Consider the following 18,447-nt stretch of genomic DNA (forward strand, 5'->3'; position numbering starts at 1 on the left):
TTTTATAGAATGCTCATACATTTGAAAACACTAACAGGAGCCAGTCCAGGCATCGTTTACTTTTCCCAGAGTGTTGTGCAAAAAGCTAAAGCTGTGAGTCTCACATGTCTGAAAATGTTTTTTGCACATCAGGTGTCTTGCCAAAAGGCATGGTGCCGAATCAATTCTATTTCTGACGAGACAGATGTCTCTGGTCTTATTAGCGCTGCTAGAGCTTCCTATAAGAAAAGATATGTGAATAACGCCTGTTGCATCAACAAATTACTGTCAAAACAAATCCAGCCTGAGTGACAGTAATATGACAAATGACTTCCTACTTATATCTGCATCATTTAATTAGCTCACTATTATACACAACAATGACTCTGATAATGAGCAGTTTACACTTATTAAAATAGGGGGAAAAAAAGACAAGCAAACAGAAGTGAGTCGTTTTTTATTTTTCTCCCCAAGTATGTAAGCCATGGGACTTTTTATTTGACCCTGCATTTGTTCAGTCCATCAGTGTGTATAGATTGTTGAGACTGTGGTTGCACATGCTGTTTGTCCACAGCACACACTACAACAGTGGAACACAGCCAGTGTGTGCTCAGGTTGATACGACACACACAGTGCAGAGAGAAGAAACAGAAAACAAACACAACCTGTGACGTCAAATCTCCACATTTCTATATTCAGTCATTTGCTTTAGCTTTGACTTTGAAATAGGATCCAGATGAATGGAGACTTTGTGTGATTACAGTGTCATTGTCTACAACAGACAACAAACAGCCAGTATCATTCAGATCAGAAGCAGAGTTACACATGGAGGGAGGCTGCCAGCGTCAGAAGCTGGACTCAGAATGAGTTCAGGGCTTTTTTAAAGACACCCCCGCAGGTGATGTCACTTTTGCTTGATTAGCCCTCTTCTAAAGTCAGTGTGGGGGTGTGTTTGTGTTGGAGAGGCTGATTGACGGCTCCTCCTCTCACCTGTGAAAGGTGGGTAAATTAGCAGAGATCTAATCAGCCGGAACAGCTCACAACACCTGGACAGCCAAATGAAGCCACATTCTTAATGGTACAAACACGAGTTTGTCCTTCTTTGTCTCACAGCAAGAAGCCCGAATCTGGCATTTCAGTGTGGAGTGTGCACGTTCTTCTCATGCTTGCATGGGTTTATAACTGGGTACTCTGCCTTCCTCCTACGTCATATGCATGTTAGGTTAATTGGCGACCCTAAATTGGCCATAGGTGTGAGTGTGGGTTTGGTTGATTGTCTCTTTAGGCCCCGTCCACACGGAGACAATGTCGTTTTCCTTTCCAAAACATTCTCCATACAGAGAAAAGCAAAAACAAGCTACGTAGTTTGTTGTTGTCGGAGTGAGTGCATGCGGGTTGAGGGGAAGGTGGAGCTGTGTCGTCATCGTTTTAGAAAAGTAGCGTTTTGGGTGTCCACACGGAGACACGGAAATGGCGTTTTCAAAGGGATCCACCCTGGGACACCTTTTTCAAAAGCTGTCGTTTTCGCACATCTGAAACGCCGGCTCCGTGTGGACGGAATGCCTAAATGCTACGAAACTTAAGCGGATACAGCTGTTTTTGACTCCGTGTGGACAGGTTGGGGTTGGCCTTTGCGATAGAATGGTGACCTGTCCCCAGATGTGTCCTGCTTCTCACCTATTGACAGCTGGGGCAGCCTCTGGCTGTTATTTGGCTATAGATCCTTTAACTTTACATGTTTTAAATTGTTTTAGTGATGGTAAACACAATGTCTGCTAAACAACAGCAGCTGTTCATGCCAGGCAGTGAGAAAACCAGCACTTTATAGAGGATTATTAATGATGGATGACTACATGGCTAACCTTTCTCCACCATAGATTTAAATGACATTCATTACTAACTTAGTTCTGGATGAAATAAAGTTCAGAGATCATTATCCTATCTTCATACACATATTTTTCCCCATATATATCAGATTTATCTGGCCTATGCCAGATTTTATCTCCAGAGATAGTATGACATTTACCATAATATCAAATAACATATGCTCCAGTCTTCATTAATATTTATTTAAAATGTATCCCCAGTCGTTCTGTGTTGTCTTCCCCACTCTGTATGTGCAGCTATAACATTATTACAACAAGGCATTTCGGGGAAGCTCAGAGAACATAAATACGATTACTCCTCAATTGTTATTGTAATTCCATTCACGGAGTTACCAGTTACTGTATATCTGACTATGGTTTCCAGTTACAGGTGCATCTATGGGCAGCGCTGGAGACTGGAGACATCAATGGTGTCACGTACCCCCCCTTCACTCCTTCACTCCTGACTCTCCCTGACAACAGAATCATATTTTACAGCCATCATTCCACACCTCAAGAATTTTAAAGTGCAGGGAGAAAGTAGAAGCCTGATGACTTATCAACACAATGTATTCACTGTGATGCATCAGTCTCACCTTTTTAGGGACTTTGTCACCCATGTGTTGTCTCACTCTGCTGATTTGATGCGGACTGTATGTGAATCACAAGATCAAGTGTTTATTTTATTTATTTATCGATCTATAGAGACATGGTCCTGCATTAAAACAAAAAACAAAACTCATAATACTGTTCGGTTATATTTCTTCTGTAATCATGGCAATAAAAGGCTGACTAACTTTAACAGTAACACTCTAAGAGCTGAGTGAAAAAACGGATGCAACACGGATATGCTGCTGCTATTAAACATCCTACACGTGTAACACTTAATCACCAGAAAGGGAGACATATTACCGAGGTAACATCACTGTGGAAACTCTCAGGTGTCCTGGTCTCCAAAGGAATCTGTACCATTTTGAAAAATGGAGCCTTGAAAGTATTCATTAGTTAGCCAAGCAGTGAGATTACCCTGCTAATGCCACTGTGATTTAACAGGAAAGATGTGGGCCAAAGGAAAAAAGAAAACTTTTTACCTTTTTTTTTTTAAAAATAGAACCATTTACAAAAAAAAGAAGATTATGAAAGTCGAACATTGTCAGCTGAGCTCTGTGAAGACGTCTAACTAGACAGCAGTTAAGTATCCATTAATGGATGTACTGTATGTCGGTTTCAGTGTGGAGGAAACAAGCGATGGAAAAAAAGAGAAGAAAAAAGGCCCGACCACTCAGCACCGACACTGTAGGAAAAAGGAACACTGATCAATAAGTGCTGCGTGTGGTTCAATAAGTGCATTGATCATCGCACAAACAAACACATCACAACCATAGCGGGAATAATACTGCTGGGGAGAGGTCAATACCTCTCAACCCGACCTAATGTAAGTCCGCTTGGGTTTGCTTTCACTGGTCGGCATATAGAGCGTCAGTCAATGAACAGCTGAAGAACAGACGGACGCTGAGCGACAGAAATGGTTTTGACACATCCTTTTAACAGACATGGACATAGAGTATCATACAATGAGCTTAACAGAAACATATTTTTGGTGGTGGAGACCAAAATAGTGCAAATATGTTTCTGACAAAGTATTAAACAGAACTGATGAAGCTGCTTGGATGAGCAGCGAAACGTCTTCTAGAAAACTCTACAAGTCCAGACGCCTTGCTTCAATCTTCTCTACGTATTAAACAATAGCACAGCATAAAGACTGATGCAGTGTGATGAAACATCTAACCTGATAATAAGGATAAAAACATGAATCCCTCCATATGATATGTGTGACTTGACAGTAAGCAGCCTATAGATCCAGAACACAATGGCGGATGGCAAAAAAAACACATAAAACAAATAAAATCCAAATGTCAGTGGGAGAAACAAAGGCCCAGTTTACACTGAAAAAAGTCAATCCAGCTAGAGTAGGATTGTATCTGGATAGCCTTTAAACTGGATACGTTCAGACCTATTTTCAAATCTGGCTATCACACACACGTGTCCGTGCTCAATCCACCTCAACCCGGCTTGTTTGCGGTCCTCGAAACCCCTAGGTGGCGCCTCGTAATATACAGACTCCCTTCAGGCCGCTGTAGGACCAGTAGCAGTTTATTCCTTTGTAGCCCTGTCTAAAATAAACTCGGGGCAAAGCTGTCATAGTTCAACGGTTGTTTACATACGGCTTTTGTATGTGACCAGGACACTGTCCCTGTGAACATGGAAGTATCACGTTGCTAGCCAGATTTGCTAACTGCATTTGCGTTCAGACCTGAGCCACATTTGAGCCAATCCAGCTAGATCCACCTCCGAGAGGTGGATTGAAATCAATCCGGATTCATGTTGTTCAGACTCAGAAAAAAACTATCCGGATATATCCAGATACGGCCCGAATCCCTCTCTAGCTGGATTGATTTCCCCAGTGTGAACGGGGTCTTTAAAGATGCATCCGATGGCTAGCACAGAACTGGATTTGTTTGTGGAATGTACATGACTGAAGCAACTCAGTCAACCAGCGTGAGACTTGTGTAAAGTTATAACTTTATGTTTTGGTTTGCTGGCTTTTCATCTGCAGGAGTCTGACAGTAAGGCTCATCCCCCTGAGCAACGGTGGCCTGTGAGTGACACAAACAGTTGTTAAGTGACAGAAGGATACAGACTAATTACAGCACACATGCTTTGCTGAGTCACTGCAGTTACATTCCAGGCTGTTTTTGCTACAGGGCAGTGAAAAAAAAAAACATACCCGTTGTCCTCTTTAAACCTTTCTCCCCCCACAAAGCACATTACAGGAGCAGATAATCCAGTGGCAGTAGATGGTTCGCTCCGAGGTATTTCGGCGATGCTTCATGGTTGGGTCAGCCGACAGCTGCTGGAGGTGAGATATCTAGGATGAAGTCTTCTCCCCAAACGACATCAACTCTATTTTAATTCTCCACGCAGCATGGTGCATTGACACCTGGGCTGAACACATGGTTAAAATTAGGGCCACTGTAGGGGACCTTGACAAAAACAAGTGACTTTGACTGAATTTATCAGGGCGTCCCTGGAGTCCAACGCTTATCACACACACACACACACAGGGAAGAACTTCTAGTTTGTGTTGTCCATGACTTCCAGCTTCCTCAAATTATTATTATTATTTTTATTGTTGCAAATTCATAAATTAAATAATAAATTGGTACACTGAAGTACAAATAAAGTTGTTTTTAATTATTGTTCTTTAATTAGGACTCCAGATGCTCTTCAAAGTAAGTTTTTTAATTAACTTTGCTCTTGAGATTTGGAGGTGAATTGAAAACTCTGGATTTAGAAGAATGTGAAATACCTCAATCAGTTCATTTGGATCTGTTGTTATCAGCATTAGCAAAACAGTCAATGGTCCTAAAGGTCTTTTCTTCCTGCTGAGTCAAACTTTAAAAAACAATACAAAAAAAACAAAAGATGCCGTCTGTTTATCCGGAGCTGCGGTTTGAATATTTCAGGTTATAGATGAACTGTCGAGTGTCTGACAAGAGCCACTATATAAACTTTGAACACAGGCTCTCCGGGAGACATCGATAGTTGTAAATATTTAATTTGGTGCCTCCGACAATGCATGCCACTGAAACAAATCTTTACTAGATTGAATTCAAGATAAATGGCACAGAAATATCACCAAAGCCGATACACAGCTTTTCCACTGAGCCATCACTGTGTCAGAGAGGCCTTGTTGGAGGTTTTTGTTCCATAGATAGGATTTTTATTTATCTAATCTGTCAGCACTTTTAAAACAGTCATAAAACCTTTAGGTTTATATTATATTTGTGGTTTGGAAGGTCGCTTAAGGAGAGCAGTGTGAGCAACAATCATACTGTACATGGATGCACAGACCTTTATGCATAAGATTAGGACAGTTATATCTTTATAAAGGATACTTTTACAACCACAGATACTGATGAAGTCACTGAATTGATTACAGGACATTACAGGACTCATCAATGCAAGCCTGAAATCCAGTGTCTGCTGCGCTGCTGTTTACTGATGATGTACATAACACAAAGTGAGTATGCTAATTCCTTCTATTCACTAACAATTTCCAAAATATTTCCTGAAAATACAGCTATAAAATTTGGCACAAATTGTGGAAAAAAACAACATAACAATAACTCTTATTGATTAAATTGCACATCAGACCACATATTTATCATTTTTATTTAATTTATTTTATGATTTTACATAAAAAAACTGTACAAGCTTGTAAAATGTAAGATTAAGCCAATTCTTTACTTAATTTCTGTCAGTATACACTGGTTTAAAGTTCTTTACTTACCCTAGTAAGTTGATATTTTTCTCTTGGTAATCCTTAAACATGGTGTCAGGTGACCTGCTGTGCACCAATTAAATCCCTCTCCAGGAGACTATTGCTTCTTAATTTGAATTTATGGAAAATATCTGAACTGAACACTGTCACTTATTTTAGTATAATTTTAGCTCAAATTAAATAAAAATATTATTTATATAAAAGATAGATTATTACTCCTTACAATCAAATGATGAAGTGCTGGATGTGGATCATACTAGAAATCAAAGGTGACATCAACATTTTCATTTTTGAAACTTTTATTCACTTAAATTCTCAAGTGTTAAAGCAAGAACAAAACATTTATAATGTCCTTTGGTGGGATTTTTATTACACTTTATTAATACTGTATATGTAAACTGATATTCTTTGATGCCAGCACGTTGCCAATACAAAGGAAAATCAACTGCACAACTAAAAGTACTAAATAAAATAAGTGAATGAAAGGAAATAAAAAAGAGAGAAAAATCAAACAACTGCTTCTGCGTTTGGATGTCTTAAATAGATACATTAAAGGTTGCCTTTTTTCAATCACAGTTCGGCAAAGATACAAAAGGACTACATGACTCTTTTTTTCTTTTTCTTTTTTTTTTTTTGCTCTGTCAAGAAAAGAACTTGCAAATACACTGATGGTTTTCTATGCACTTCTCGTCGGCTCAGGTGAAAACTATCCTCTGACCGTGATTGTAGGGAGCGTGGCGGCTCTAAGATAGAAAAAAAAGAATCAGACAGCTTTACTGGGGTATCTTTTCTGGAAGAGGAGGGGAGAGGGACACATGTGCATCACTAACATCGGACAAAAGAATCTTTCAACCAACAAGGGTTTACAGAGTAACGTTCACAAAAGCACAGGTCAGTGGCGGCATGGCGTAGGGGGGGGGGGGCTGGGCTGGATGGGAAGGGTGGGGGTGGGAGGAGGAGAGGGGTGAACAGGAGGGAGGATGAGATAGAGCTCAAAAGGAGAGAGAGAGAGAGAGGTTTCTGTGTCACAAAGTGGCAGTCCGGACAGATTTCCTTCTATCCACAATGCACTGACAGCAAAGAATGCTTCCTGGGTTTTTCACCTCTTCCTGTTTGAAGTGTGTTTGTGAGGCCAGTCTTTGCCATTCAGCAGGGACAGTTTTTTTTTTTGTTTTTGTTTGTTTTTGTTTTTTAAGATTTCTCCGGCATCAGTCCAGCCAACATTAACCGGCAGAAGCGTCCCGAGGGGATCGGCGATCACGTGTCGGCTTGTGCGAGAGCTGATTGGTCGCAGCTGTTGTTGCCGTGGCAATAAGAGAGAAAGTGAAGAAGTCTGTCGTCTTCAGTTATCCCTTCTTAAACTGGAAGGAACTCATGTACCTGCTATGGCTTAGAAGGGGAGGGATGGAGGGGTGGGGGGGGGGGGGGGGGGGGGGGCTCACCGTTCTTTGCTCATTTAACTCTTATTAGGCAAACTCTCAGTTACTCATATTTTTAATAATATCTGGGTTTTTTTTTAGAAGTATATGTTTTTTCATCTCTATATATTCTTTGAAATTAAATGAAAAGTTTTTGCACTCATTGCACTCATGGCACATTCCCTTTATTGTCAGCGCGTGTGTCCATAGAGTCTGGCGGCAGAGAAGCTCAGTACATTACAGTCCCAAAAGCTCATGGTTCATTCTTTTTATAATGGTTGCTGATTATTTGAAAGAAGGGATGGGCAGAGGGATAAAGTGGAGGTGATGGGTAGTGTGTCCTTCCCACCACGTTAAACTGGTCTCTTCAGAGCGGGCCAGCAGCAGGCCTCCGTCAGCAGTGCCGAGCCCAGCAGCAGCAGCAGCAGCAACCTAGAGGTGGACTGAGGCATCAGGGAGGCCGTGCCCGAGTTGGAGTCGCCGCAGCCCCCAAGCTCTGACTCACAGCGGCGCTTCTCACACAGCAGGCCGGTGTAAGCTCCGAGACAGCTGCAGCGGACGTTGTTGACACACACCCCTCCGTTTTGGCAGCGCAGGAGTTCGTTGTCACACACCCGAGCTGCGATTGGAGGGACAGCAGAGGAGTCAGAGACACACAAACACTGGTGACACTTTACTTGAAGTGTACCACAATGAAAGAAACATGGAAGCTAAGCTTCAAGTAAAGTGTTACCACATTTGAATCCAGATTCAATATTTCTGAACTCTTACATAAAAAGCTGCAGATAGTTAGATGAGAGGATTACTGCCAATCATCAAATATAAAGATACATCTTGCTCTAACACACAGACACACAACTCCTTGTACACCTTCATTTTGAATGAAGTTAAAGTTGAAACAATATCGTCCAAAATTAAAATAATAAATGCAATAAAAAGAAATAGATAGATTTCATTTTAGACGTCTGTGCATAGTGTTGCAGAGATTAGCCAGCTAACCAGCTAGCTGCCTGCTGTAATACTAGAGGCACCACAAGCTAAGCTAGGGTTGGTTTCTAGCCTGTGTCTGCACCAAATTTTAGCAAGCCACAGAGACTAGAGGTCTAAACTGGTACCTGAGCGGATCATCACACAGGCTGCTTTTGGGATTATTTCTATGCTCAGACACTCCAATATTAGGTGCCGTAGATATTAAAAAAAGTTGGAGTAGTAAAAAAAAAAGAAGCAACCCCTAGAATAAAGCAAAGTGGGTGTTAACTTCAGGGGAGCTGCTTCCCTTATGTTTGGTCCTGTCCACACAGACAACTGTGGTAATCATCTCATTTAACATTGTGCAAGAAATACAACAAGCATATTGACCAAAATGTTAGTCAAGCCAAAATAATACTCTCTTTACTCTAAAACATTTAAATCTGATGTACAGTGGCTTTAAGGGTTCTTTTTGAGGTGAATCTTAGAAAATAAAACACCACCTTTCACAATCTACATCTTCAACCTCCACACAATTTCACATCCCTCTGTAATGATATGACATGCAGCCGAGCGCCTGACATTTAAACATGACAAAAGCAAAGATTCCTCCATTTTCTTTCCAAATATCAATCCATATTAAAAGTCCTTGTATCATCTGCTACGTTACGGCACAGAAAGCCACACTTCCCTCCATGCCTGCAAGGCTTTCCCTAAACAGCAGTGATTTTAGACAAACTGAACGTCAGGTGAAAATTGGTGTATATTTAGAGCTGGGACGCCGAGGCCACTCTATTCCCAGTGGAGGCAAGCTGTCAAGCAAGCTGGAGGCAAACAAAGCAGCGCTGCACAAACTAATAAACCAACAGAGACAAATAAACAGTGATAAACACAGGGGCCACTTCTGCCCATTGCAGTCCTTTATGGGAGTGGAAAACAATGTGGTGAGCAATCCATGAGCTGTATGGGACATAAATATCACAATAACAAATATAAGACCTCTCTCCTAATACTCAGGATTGGTTGCATGCTGTCTCCCAGGAATAGCCAAATAGGCCTTTGATGGGGTGGGGTGGGGGGGGGGGGCTTGTTAAGAAACATTGTCTGTGCGAATCCTATTTGTGCCACATCTGTGTGGTTGTAGAAAGGAGAAGCTGCTGTTTGGCTCGCTAGGTTTGGCTTCAGGCCACAGCTCACCAATTACCATGCACAACTAGATCCAAATGAGACATCTGAACTCTATAGTTGTCTTTTTTTCAAACTGACATATCAATTTCACTCACCACTCAGAACAAACTACCATAAGGAGTCAATACGTGAGGAGGCTACAAGCTCTGCTGCTTTCTATAGAAATCCTTTTACTTATGATATATGATGGACTTAGTAATTTGGACATTCCCTGGCATGACAGGAAGGAAAACTAATTAAAGAACCACAAGGCCTTGAGATGATTGGTACATCAGACAATGACCTTTTATTCTCTTCCTCGTTTTTTCTCTCGCTGCGATGACAGAAAGCAAACACGTATTTCCGAGAATATTCAGAGAGGTTTGTGTCCCTACTGTGCTGGGAATTCATCATGCTGGAACCGTTTTGGTGCAACAGCCCTTCCAATATATATCTGTTGCTGTAAGTAAGCTAGAAACCATCACTAGCTTACTTATATGTTGTTACCTATGTTACTCATATGTTGCTGTTTAGTATACACCTCATATAGACAATGACCCCAGGGACATTGGTCACATAAATCTAGATTTCCTAAGGATTCATTCAAACAAATAAAGACTGTGATTTGTCTGCTAAATTATTTGGATGCAAGCTCACAGCTTGAAGCCTGTCAGGATGAATCATCTCTTTCTCACACAAGTCTTGCTTCTTTCCAATATAAGATTCCTGTTGCAACTTTTTGGAAAAAAAAAATCACAAAGCAATGCAATCAGGCAATTGGAAAGGACAGTATCACTCTGGAAATACAATAAATCTGCATATAATATACAGCCTTATTATTCAATGTTTATCATAAGAAGCAGTTGTTACATTGTGTTGCTGCTGTCGCCCCTGTGAAGTTTCCATTCTGTCACTGCTTGTGTCTGTGCTTCAGGGAGATGCTCCAGTGCTGCCAGCTCCTCAGTAAGAAAACTGGCTGTCCCACTAAATTACCTTATTGCATAATTTGCATAGTTGAAAGTGTTTAAACTACCATTGTATTTGTTTTGTTTTTAAAATTATCCATTTAAATATACTATGTATACATCCTGCTCTGTAAGCCATGACCTGCGGCAGCTTTGCATTACGATTGGACGCAGAGTGGTCTGGGTCTGCTCTCTGCTCGGACTGCTGTGTGAAACTACTGTGAGACTGACCTGCTTTCACATCAGTCACCAAAAGCCACCGGAGAAAGTTGCTAGATTTGTCGCTAGTCGCTTTTGACAAAAAAAGATTTAGAAAATCGTCAGATTTAGCAAAAGACACGCCAAAGTGACAACACTCATTTCTATGCCAGTGGAATAAAATGGCTCCCTGCATTACTTGATGCACATGTCTGGAACTGAACAAAACACACAATTTAAAAAAGAAGCATCAATAACAACTTATTGAACTCGATGAGGTGTCAAAGGTGTATGGCTGGAAAGATTAAAGGTAGTGTAGCACTTTGATGGCTTGAACACCTACGTGGGGATAAACTCACAGCGTGAGGAAACATGGGAGTCTGTCTGTATAGTAGAGATGAGGTAATCATTTTCAGAGCCATGCACCTTTATCCGCTGTCTTTTTCTCTCATTTCACATTACCGCATGTAAACAGAACCGGCACAGGCAGTAAATGACAAGATTTGTTGCGTTTGCTTTTGATATGAGTGATAATATTTAGAGAGGGGACCAATGTACTAGGTGTGTCTGTCTAGAGAAAGTGCTGTGTTTGACGAGAGATTTAAGTTTTAATTGCATTTTTCAGTCGGCATGCAGATAGAGGCTGGTCCATGCACAGAAATACTGCCGCAGAGGCAACACCCAAAAGAAGGTCAAGACGGGAAAGTTTTCAAACTGCTTCAGCTGGGGACTCACTCAGCAGCAGGAGCTCCTCGGGCAGGCAGGTGTTTCCGATATCAAACTTTTTGTAGTTTGCAGCAATATGTATTGTATAATGTCTACTACGGCACAGCTGTGTTTGAGGTCACCTTTCGAATTCCTGTGGAAAACTGGATTTGGAGCTTTTTTTTTCAGCTACTAATACAACAATCCACTGTAGATTCATCAGGGCCGCTTATCACCAAAGACTCAGTAGACCATAATGCAATGCAGCAAGAGCTTTCATCTTTGAGGACTGGGTGTAAATCTGGATGCACTGATTCACCAGAAATAAATATTACAAATGTCCATTCATTTCCTCACAACAGCCAAAATAAATAAATAAAAAAATATAAAAAAATAAAAAAATTGGCATTTGTAACATTCACAGCACAGAGACCCCCACTGTGGATGTTGCATTCTGGGAAATCTGGTCACAACTGGTAAAGGAATCTGTTACCATGGTAGCAAGAAAAAAAATGGCAGAGAAGCTTGTTGCAGATAGGAGGAATTTCCCTTGTAGTATAAACAGTTTGATTATCTAGATCCAACCAGAGAGGCTAAAAATAAAATTATTCATTCATTATTTAAATCATAGAAATTAGCCCTAGTGACAATGCAGTATTTATTGTTCAACATGTCTGGAGCAGATCTGTATTTGCTGCTTTTTAGTGTTGATTACACCTCTTTAATCTGACTGTAGGACGTTTGAGGCAGAACTTTAGAGAAACGCTCCACACACTCATCTCTGTTTGATTTTCTGATCACTGCTTCATGACTAATCTGACAAATACAACCACTGATCCATTCTGTGCTCTGTCTCTCTGTTTCTGGCACCATCTGTTTAACTTGGCAGTGTGACAACAAAAAATATATTATATTTTCATTTTTTTTTAAACTTTCTATTGTCACATGTAAACATTATATTAGTCCTACTGTTGGACAGCTCAGCATTCTTCAATATTCCTCTTAGCAATGCTGCAGGATTTATACACGTAATGATGTGCCTTCGCCTTCCAGCCTAGAGATGCACTTCACACTGAATAAAAGCAGCCTTATCTGTACATTGTATATAAAATTGGTCATTCTTTGGAGCTAAAAATATTTTTTCATAAACATATTGCTTAAACTTACAACACATTTCTCTGCCATTGTCTTGGCTAATAATTCCTGGCTCATCTGGATAATTTGAGGGCGCACAGGAGAAGAAGAGCTTGAAGTTATGTTATTTGTCAGCTAAAATTCATCATCTTCAGTTGTTTACTTTGTTTTGTCTACCTCCTGTGGGTTTGTCACTGAGGAAAACAATGACATTTTTTTTAAAAAGTGACTACACAAGGCATGCAATACAAAATGACTGAAGGAAATATACACAGCAATAAATAAACTTAAAATGACCTGCATTCTCCTTTAAAAAAAATAAAAATAAAAATGTCAGTGTTGGATGACATTGTCCTGTTGTGGACAAGCGAGGGGGTGACGGCTACTCAAACAGATCATAGGCAGCCTGTCAAGCAGTCAATATTGACTCAGCTGTTGTGTTATGGGTGTGCGACGCGCCTGGATAACCCAGTTACTGTGCAGCATGCATCCTGCCATGCCATTGCTTTGTCTCTCTTTTTTTTCTTTAAAAGCCATAAAGGGCACCTGCTGATATTACACTGGCAACGCAGCCGCAGCAAGTGTGAAAGGCAGGATTAGGTAATGAAAGAAATGGCTTCAAAGTATATTGGGTTAGCTTGTGTTAGGTCTGTATTTGTCAAGGCAGCTGTAGGCAGTCCTGTGTATGGGCAGCACATTCTTCCAGCCAAAGCAGGAATCACACAGAGAGAAAAGACATCAGAGAGCGAGAGAGAGAGAGAGAGAGAGAGAGAGAGAGAGAGAGAGAGAGAGAGAGAGAGAAAGAACACAGGGGAGCTGCGTAGGGAGGGTTGTGGTTCTACTTACATTTGCAGCCATCGTCCCACAAATAGCCGGGTAGACACTCCTGACACTTAGGCCCTGTAGTGCCCTCCTTACATATACAATATCCTGTGCCATTACAGCGATCACTGACTGAGCCAAAGGGATTACAATTACACTCTGGAAAAACAAGACACACACACACACACAGGCTGGAGAAAAGGGTGGTGCTTTAACTTCCTGGCACAGGATTTTTTTTTTTTTTTTTTGGAGTGGACCACAGTCCTCGAGCTCTATTATAATCCCAACAGGTCGAGATTTTTTCATAAACAAATGAATTTAAAGAATCATACAGGGGAAAAAATGCTACCATTTCAACTGTGATGGAGACAGAATGAGGAAGGAATGAAGTTGGATCTAGATGCACGAACACCTTATATTCATTACAACATATTTGTAATTTATATTGAAGTAATTTTGCCATGCAAAGCATTATCAGTAGCTTTGATTTCAGATGGATAAAGTAGGTTTAGCTAAACATGATCTTGTAAAATCATTCACACAGAAAGCGATGGAAGAAGAGTGGAAGAGCAGACAGTATATGAAATGAGAAGGTATCAGATGGAACATGGCATGAAGACAAAGAGTGAATGTTTAGAGGCATGGCAGTACAGTACATTGAAATGGGCATTGTTGTAATATGTTCTTTAATTCTCTTTTAAGGCTGTAAATACTTCTCCTTCCATAAGAACTGTCTACAAATATCTCTTTATCATTAGATCGCTATTAGCCACAATAAAAAAAGTATGCTATAAAAAAAGGACCTGTTAAGTCTCTACTGTCCTACACTCGACTGACCTCCCAGCCTTCCGCAGTAAGAGAAGCACTCTGCAGTCAAAGTGACACCTATTTTGACAGTCCCTGACCATCACATTGTACCTTCTGGCTGCACGTGGCTGCACCCGAGTGACATCCAGGGGTCAGGCAAGAGGAGAGAGGTGACGGCAAGTGACAAACTTAGGGGTCAGTGAGAGAGAGGCAGGGTGACGGCGGGTTTGGCACGCAGTAATGCCTCGGTGACTCTTAATGCCTTGTGACGGGTTTCAGCTGCTACTCCTGAGGCCATTTCATGTATATGACATATGCACTTGCGTGACACCTCTGACTAGCTGTGTGACTTCCCTGCAACATTTCTCTCAGAACTCTTGTTACTTGTCAAACTTCCCCCCCTCAGGACTCACAAATGCACCTGGCACTGAACGCCGTGAATTCACACTACACGTGCTAGGTAAAAAATTCAATAGGGACAGAGCTCTTGCCTTAGGAACTATGTGAAATGCAATTTTTACACATAAGAAAAATAGATGATGCTGTTTATGAGCGCCTGCATAAATGTCATGAACAAAATAACAGAAATGCCCTTTTAACTTTAACACTATAACTACAAAGGTGGCATTAACTTTATGAAATAAAGTATGATTTTAGAGACATTTGCATTTTAGAGGGAGATTTTAGAGGAGCTAACCTAGCTTTGAGCCACACCAAGGCTATCTGTGTGATATGCTAAGCTAAGCAGCTGCTGGCTTCTCTTATACTCACCATAAAGACTTCAATTTCATCTTAAAATGTTAAACAATTTCTTTAATATTTACATAAAAATATCAATATTTTGGGCCTTAAACTATAGTTAGCCTAAGGCTATGTCCAAGACTTTACAGCTAAAATGTAACTCAATACTTAAAGAAATCTGACCAACCTTTAAGCTAAGAAGAAGGAATAATATTCTGAAGGATACTGCAGCATCTGTATTTGTAACAATACACCTAAAAAATGCTTAAGAATCGTCTAGAATTGATTGACCAGCATCCTCTGTTAATCATTCATTCTCACACAGAGGTTGTGCAAAAGCAGAAGAAGCAAAAGAAGAAGACCACTGAAGAACATGGAGACAGGAGGGTGGTGTACAGATGAGACAGCGGTGAGTGATGCATGGTGGCACTTTCTCTGATGAGGAGTCAAACACAGGAAGTGAGGTGAAGAGAGTGTGAAAGCATGGTGGCAGTGAAGGGGCCCGGATGGGGGACTGACCTATGCACACATTTTCATCGTCCAGTTCTGCTGAGGCATTGCGGTAGTAGCCCAGCTTGCATAGCTGGCAGTGCTGGCCCCTAGTGTTGTGCTTACAGCTCACGCAAATGACGCTGTTTAGCAGCTCGATGTAGCTGCATCGGTTGGAGTGGCCGAAGCATTCGCAGTCTTGCAAAGAGAGAGGAAGTGTGAAGAGAGAGAGAGAGAAAGAGAAAGAGAGGAGAGAAAGAGACGCGATAGGGAGTGTTGGAATTGTTGCTGTTGCTGCGAGTGCTGCGGCGGCAGGGTTAGCAAAACTTTGAGCGAGGCGCCACGGCATGCGAGGTTAAAAAAGATGGAGATACTGTGTGAGGGAGGAGGGTCAGATGTTAAGGGGAAAGATGAAAGGTATAGGTTGATTAGTCTGGCATGGGCACAGCCAGAGTTAGAAAATCATCAAACAAAAAAAATGCACGGCATTAGTAGGATTTAGAGAGGTCACATCACTTCAAGCACACCACAACACGAGGCGAGGAAGGCTCCAACATGATGGCACAGAGACACGATCACATCGGAAAACACCACACAGCGAGAGGCGGGAAACACCATGAATGAAATGATCTGTGTGAAATCAGTGTGAGTGAGGCCTGTCAGTGTCATGGTTTTTCTGGTTCGAAGAAATCAGAAGGTGGATGAGATGAAACTTTGATTGGAACTTCACATCGCATCCCTCAATAATGAAAAAAAAAATATTCAATCCAAATGGTGAGAAAGAAGTTTTTAAAGAGTCACTACAGCACAACTGATATTTCAGTGAGAGTGATGGTGAGTTGCAGCTGGGAGAGAGTGTGTGTCGTTGCCGGCTGTGCAGTGTTATGTCATGCTTAATTAGATATAAGGAGCTGGACTGCAGAACCTGCTACAGTCTATGATACTCAGTGGCAGCACTGCCCTTAGGCGTGCAGCCCTTGCTCGCCTCTCTCCCGAGTGAGGATCTGTCTGCCACGCTGAGTGACCACTGACACCATGTGTCACAGCACAGACAGATGTGACCCTTAAGCCTCACTGGCAGCTGCCTGTACAGAAAGCCCACTCACGGCTCCAGAACGAGTGGGGGGATGGGGCTTTCATCCAAGGGATTGTTAGTTATTAAGAATGTGTATCGAGGTCAGTTCTCTCTGTCTGGCCACTAACAACTCAGCAGGGCTTAGAAATGAAGAAGCAGTGAGTCCAGTCCACTCTACCTTTCACCTACATCAGCAAGTCTTATCAGGGCGTAAGCTAGGATCTTCTACATTAGACGCTTCACTCGAGCAGACATACTCTCCTAAGACAAATAATCTCTTCTCTCTAGAAATAGGCTAAGGTCATAAATCATGCACACATGGGGAATAAAAAGTCTCTGAAAGACATTCCCCCCAAAAATAGTTGTAGTCTCAATCACCCGCTTTATTTGCACTGAAACAGAAATGATTCCAGGGGACGTTTACAGTGTTTAGAAACGATTCATAGATGAATGAGTCCTCAGTGTACCTCGGATACAGTGAAAGCCATCGGTCCAGCACTGAACTGCTGATATGGTGATATACACAGTACTGTAGCACAGGGTGAAGCCGGGCATACACTGTGCGTTTTTTGGTCCAATTTTGACCCGAATTTTGAGTCATACGATGGGTCGGGCCGAATTTCAGCTTTGTCGTGCGTCTTTAATAGCGCAGTGTACTGGGGCTCACGAGAGGCAGTTATAGTCGCACGATCGGTTGATATTCTGACGTTTGATATATTTGTCGCCCCTCGTGAGAATATCGCAGAGATACGGCCCAAAGTCTGCGTTTTTCCCACACTGCACATGTGGTTGCCCGAACACTTTTAATGTCATGACGCCTCCACAAAATTGTTTCAGATGATAACAAACATGGCGGCACCCACACGTTTCATGAGCTGAGGCAGCAACACGCAGCACAAACTGACTGACTTTGACTGTTTCTTTGAAACAGCAACAGCTCTGGTTTATACATGTTTAATTTCCAGTTCAATGTGATCACCTGTGCACCCGAAGTCGCGTGTAGTGTGAGCAGTGACATCGCAGCTGACCATTGCACCGTACAGTGTGACCACATACATCGTGAGCTTTGACTTGACATCGCATGCGTTTTTATTCGTACTGTGTGAGTTGGTGTTAAACACATACTTCCCCAAAATCGCACAGTGTATTGGAGGCTATAGTGCCTACAAGGGTCAGGGTTCTTATAGGTAAACAGAAACACCAGTTCATACATTGAGAGGGCTTTAGGTGTCATCTGGGTTGGGGAGGGGGGAGGGGGGGGGGGGGCAACATATGAGTTCTAGTGCTCCTACCTCGCTTGCTGTTTGCAACGTGGACAGAGGGGGCAGTGGACAATGCAACTTGCGGAGCTACTAGACAAATTAAAAGAAGAAACAAAAAAAAACATGATTTTGCAATTAAACATAACACATGTAATGTCAGAGAATTAAGAGTAACAAGCATCATGCCTAATAAAAATATGACTGTTAAAAAAAAATAATCAAAGAAACACACACAATAATGATGAATGATAGCGCTGAGAAATAAGGAGTGACATTGCCAAGTGAGGCTGGCTGCGTGTAGCAGCATCTGTTACAAATGCCTTAGATTCCTAACAATTCAAATATTATGGTCCCACTTCTATGCTTCATTTCATTAACAAGTGCTTTGTATAATTCAGAAGGCTCTGTGCATGTGTCCCCAGACAGAAACCTCTCCTGACAAACTACTCTCCACCTTGGCGGAGGCAAGCCGAGACTTTTCGCCCTATAAATTTGTGCACAGGAGC

The 18,447-nt window shown here is 41.6% G+C and overlaps 1 protein-coding gene across 1 annotated transcript in view; it reads right to left on the reverse strand.

Annotated features, from left to right (window-relative positions):
- Positions 1 to 7,960: 7,960 nt before the first annotated feature.
- The window catches only part of ntng1a (netrin g1a), a 72,019-nt gene continuing 61,532 nt past the window's right edge, over positions 7,961 to 18,447 (reverse strand). The window contains exons 6-9 of the mRNA XM_028433526.1: positions 17,972 to 18,031; positions 15,635 to 15,802; positions 13,592 to 13,726; positions 7,961 to 8,226 (exon numbers count right to left, since the gene is read on the reverse strand). Coding sequence (XP_028289327.1) covers positions 7,961 to 8,226; positions 13,592 to 13,726; positions 15,635 to 15,802; positions 17,972 to 18,031 — 629 coding nt within the window. The remainder of the gene's footprint in view (positions 8,227 to 13,591; positions 13,727 to 15,634; positions 15,803 to 17,971; positions 18,032 to 18,447) is intronic.

The sequence above is a fragment of the Parambassis ranga genome, chromosome 20 (assembly GCF_900634625.1).
Source record: "Parambassis ranga chromosome 20, fParRan2.1, whole genome shotgun sequence".
In the NCBI taxonomy this organism is placed as follows: domain Eukaryota; kingdom Metazoa; phylum Chordata; class Actinopteri; family Ambassidae; genus Parambassis; species Parambassis ranga.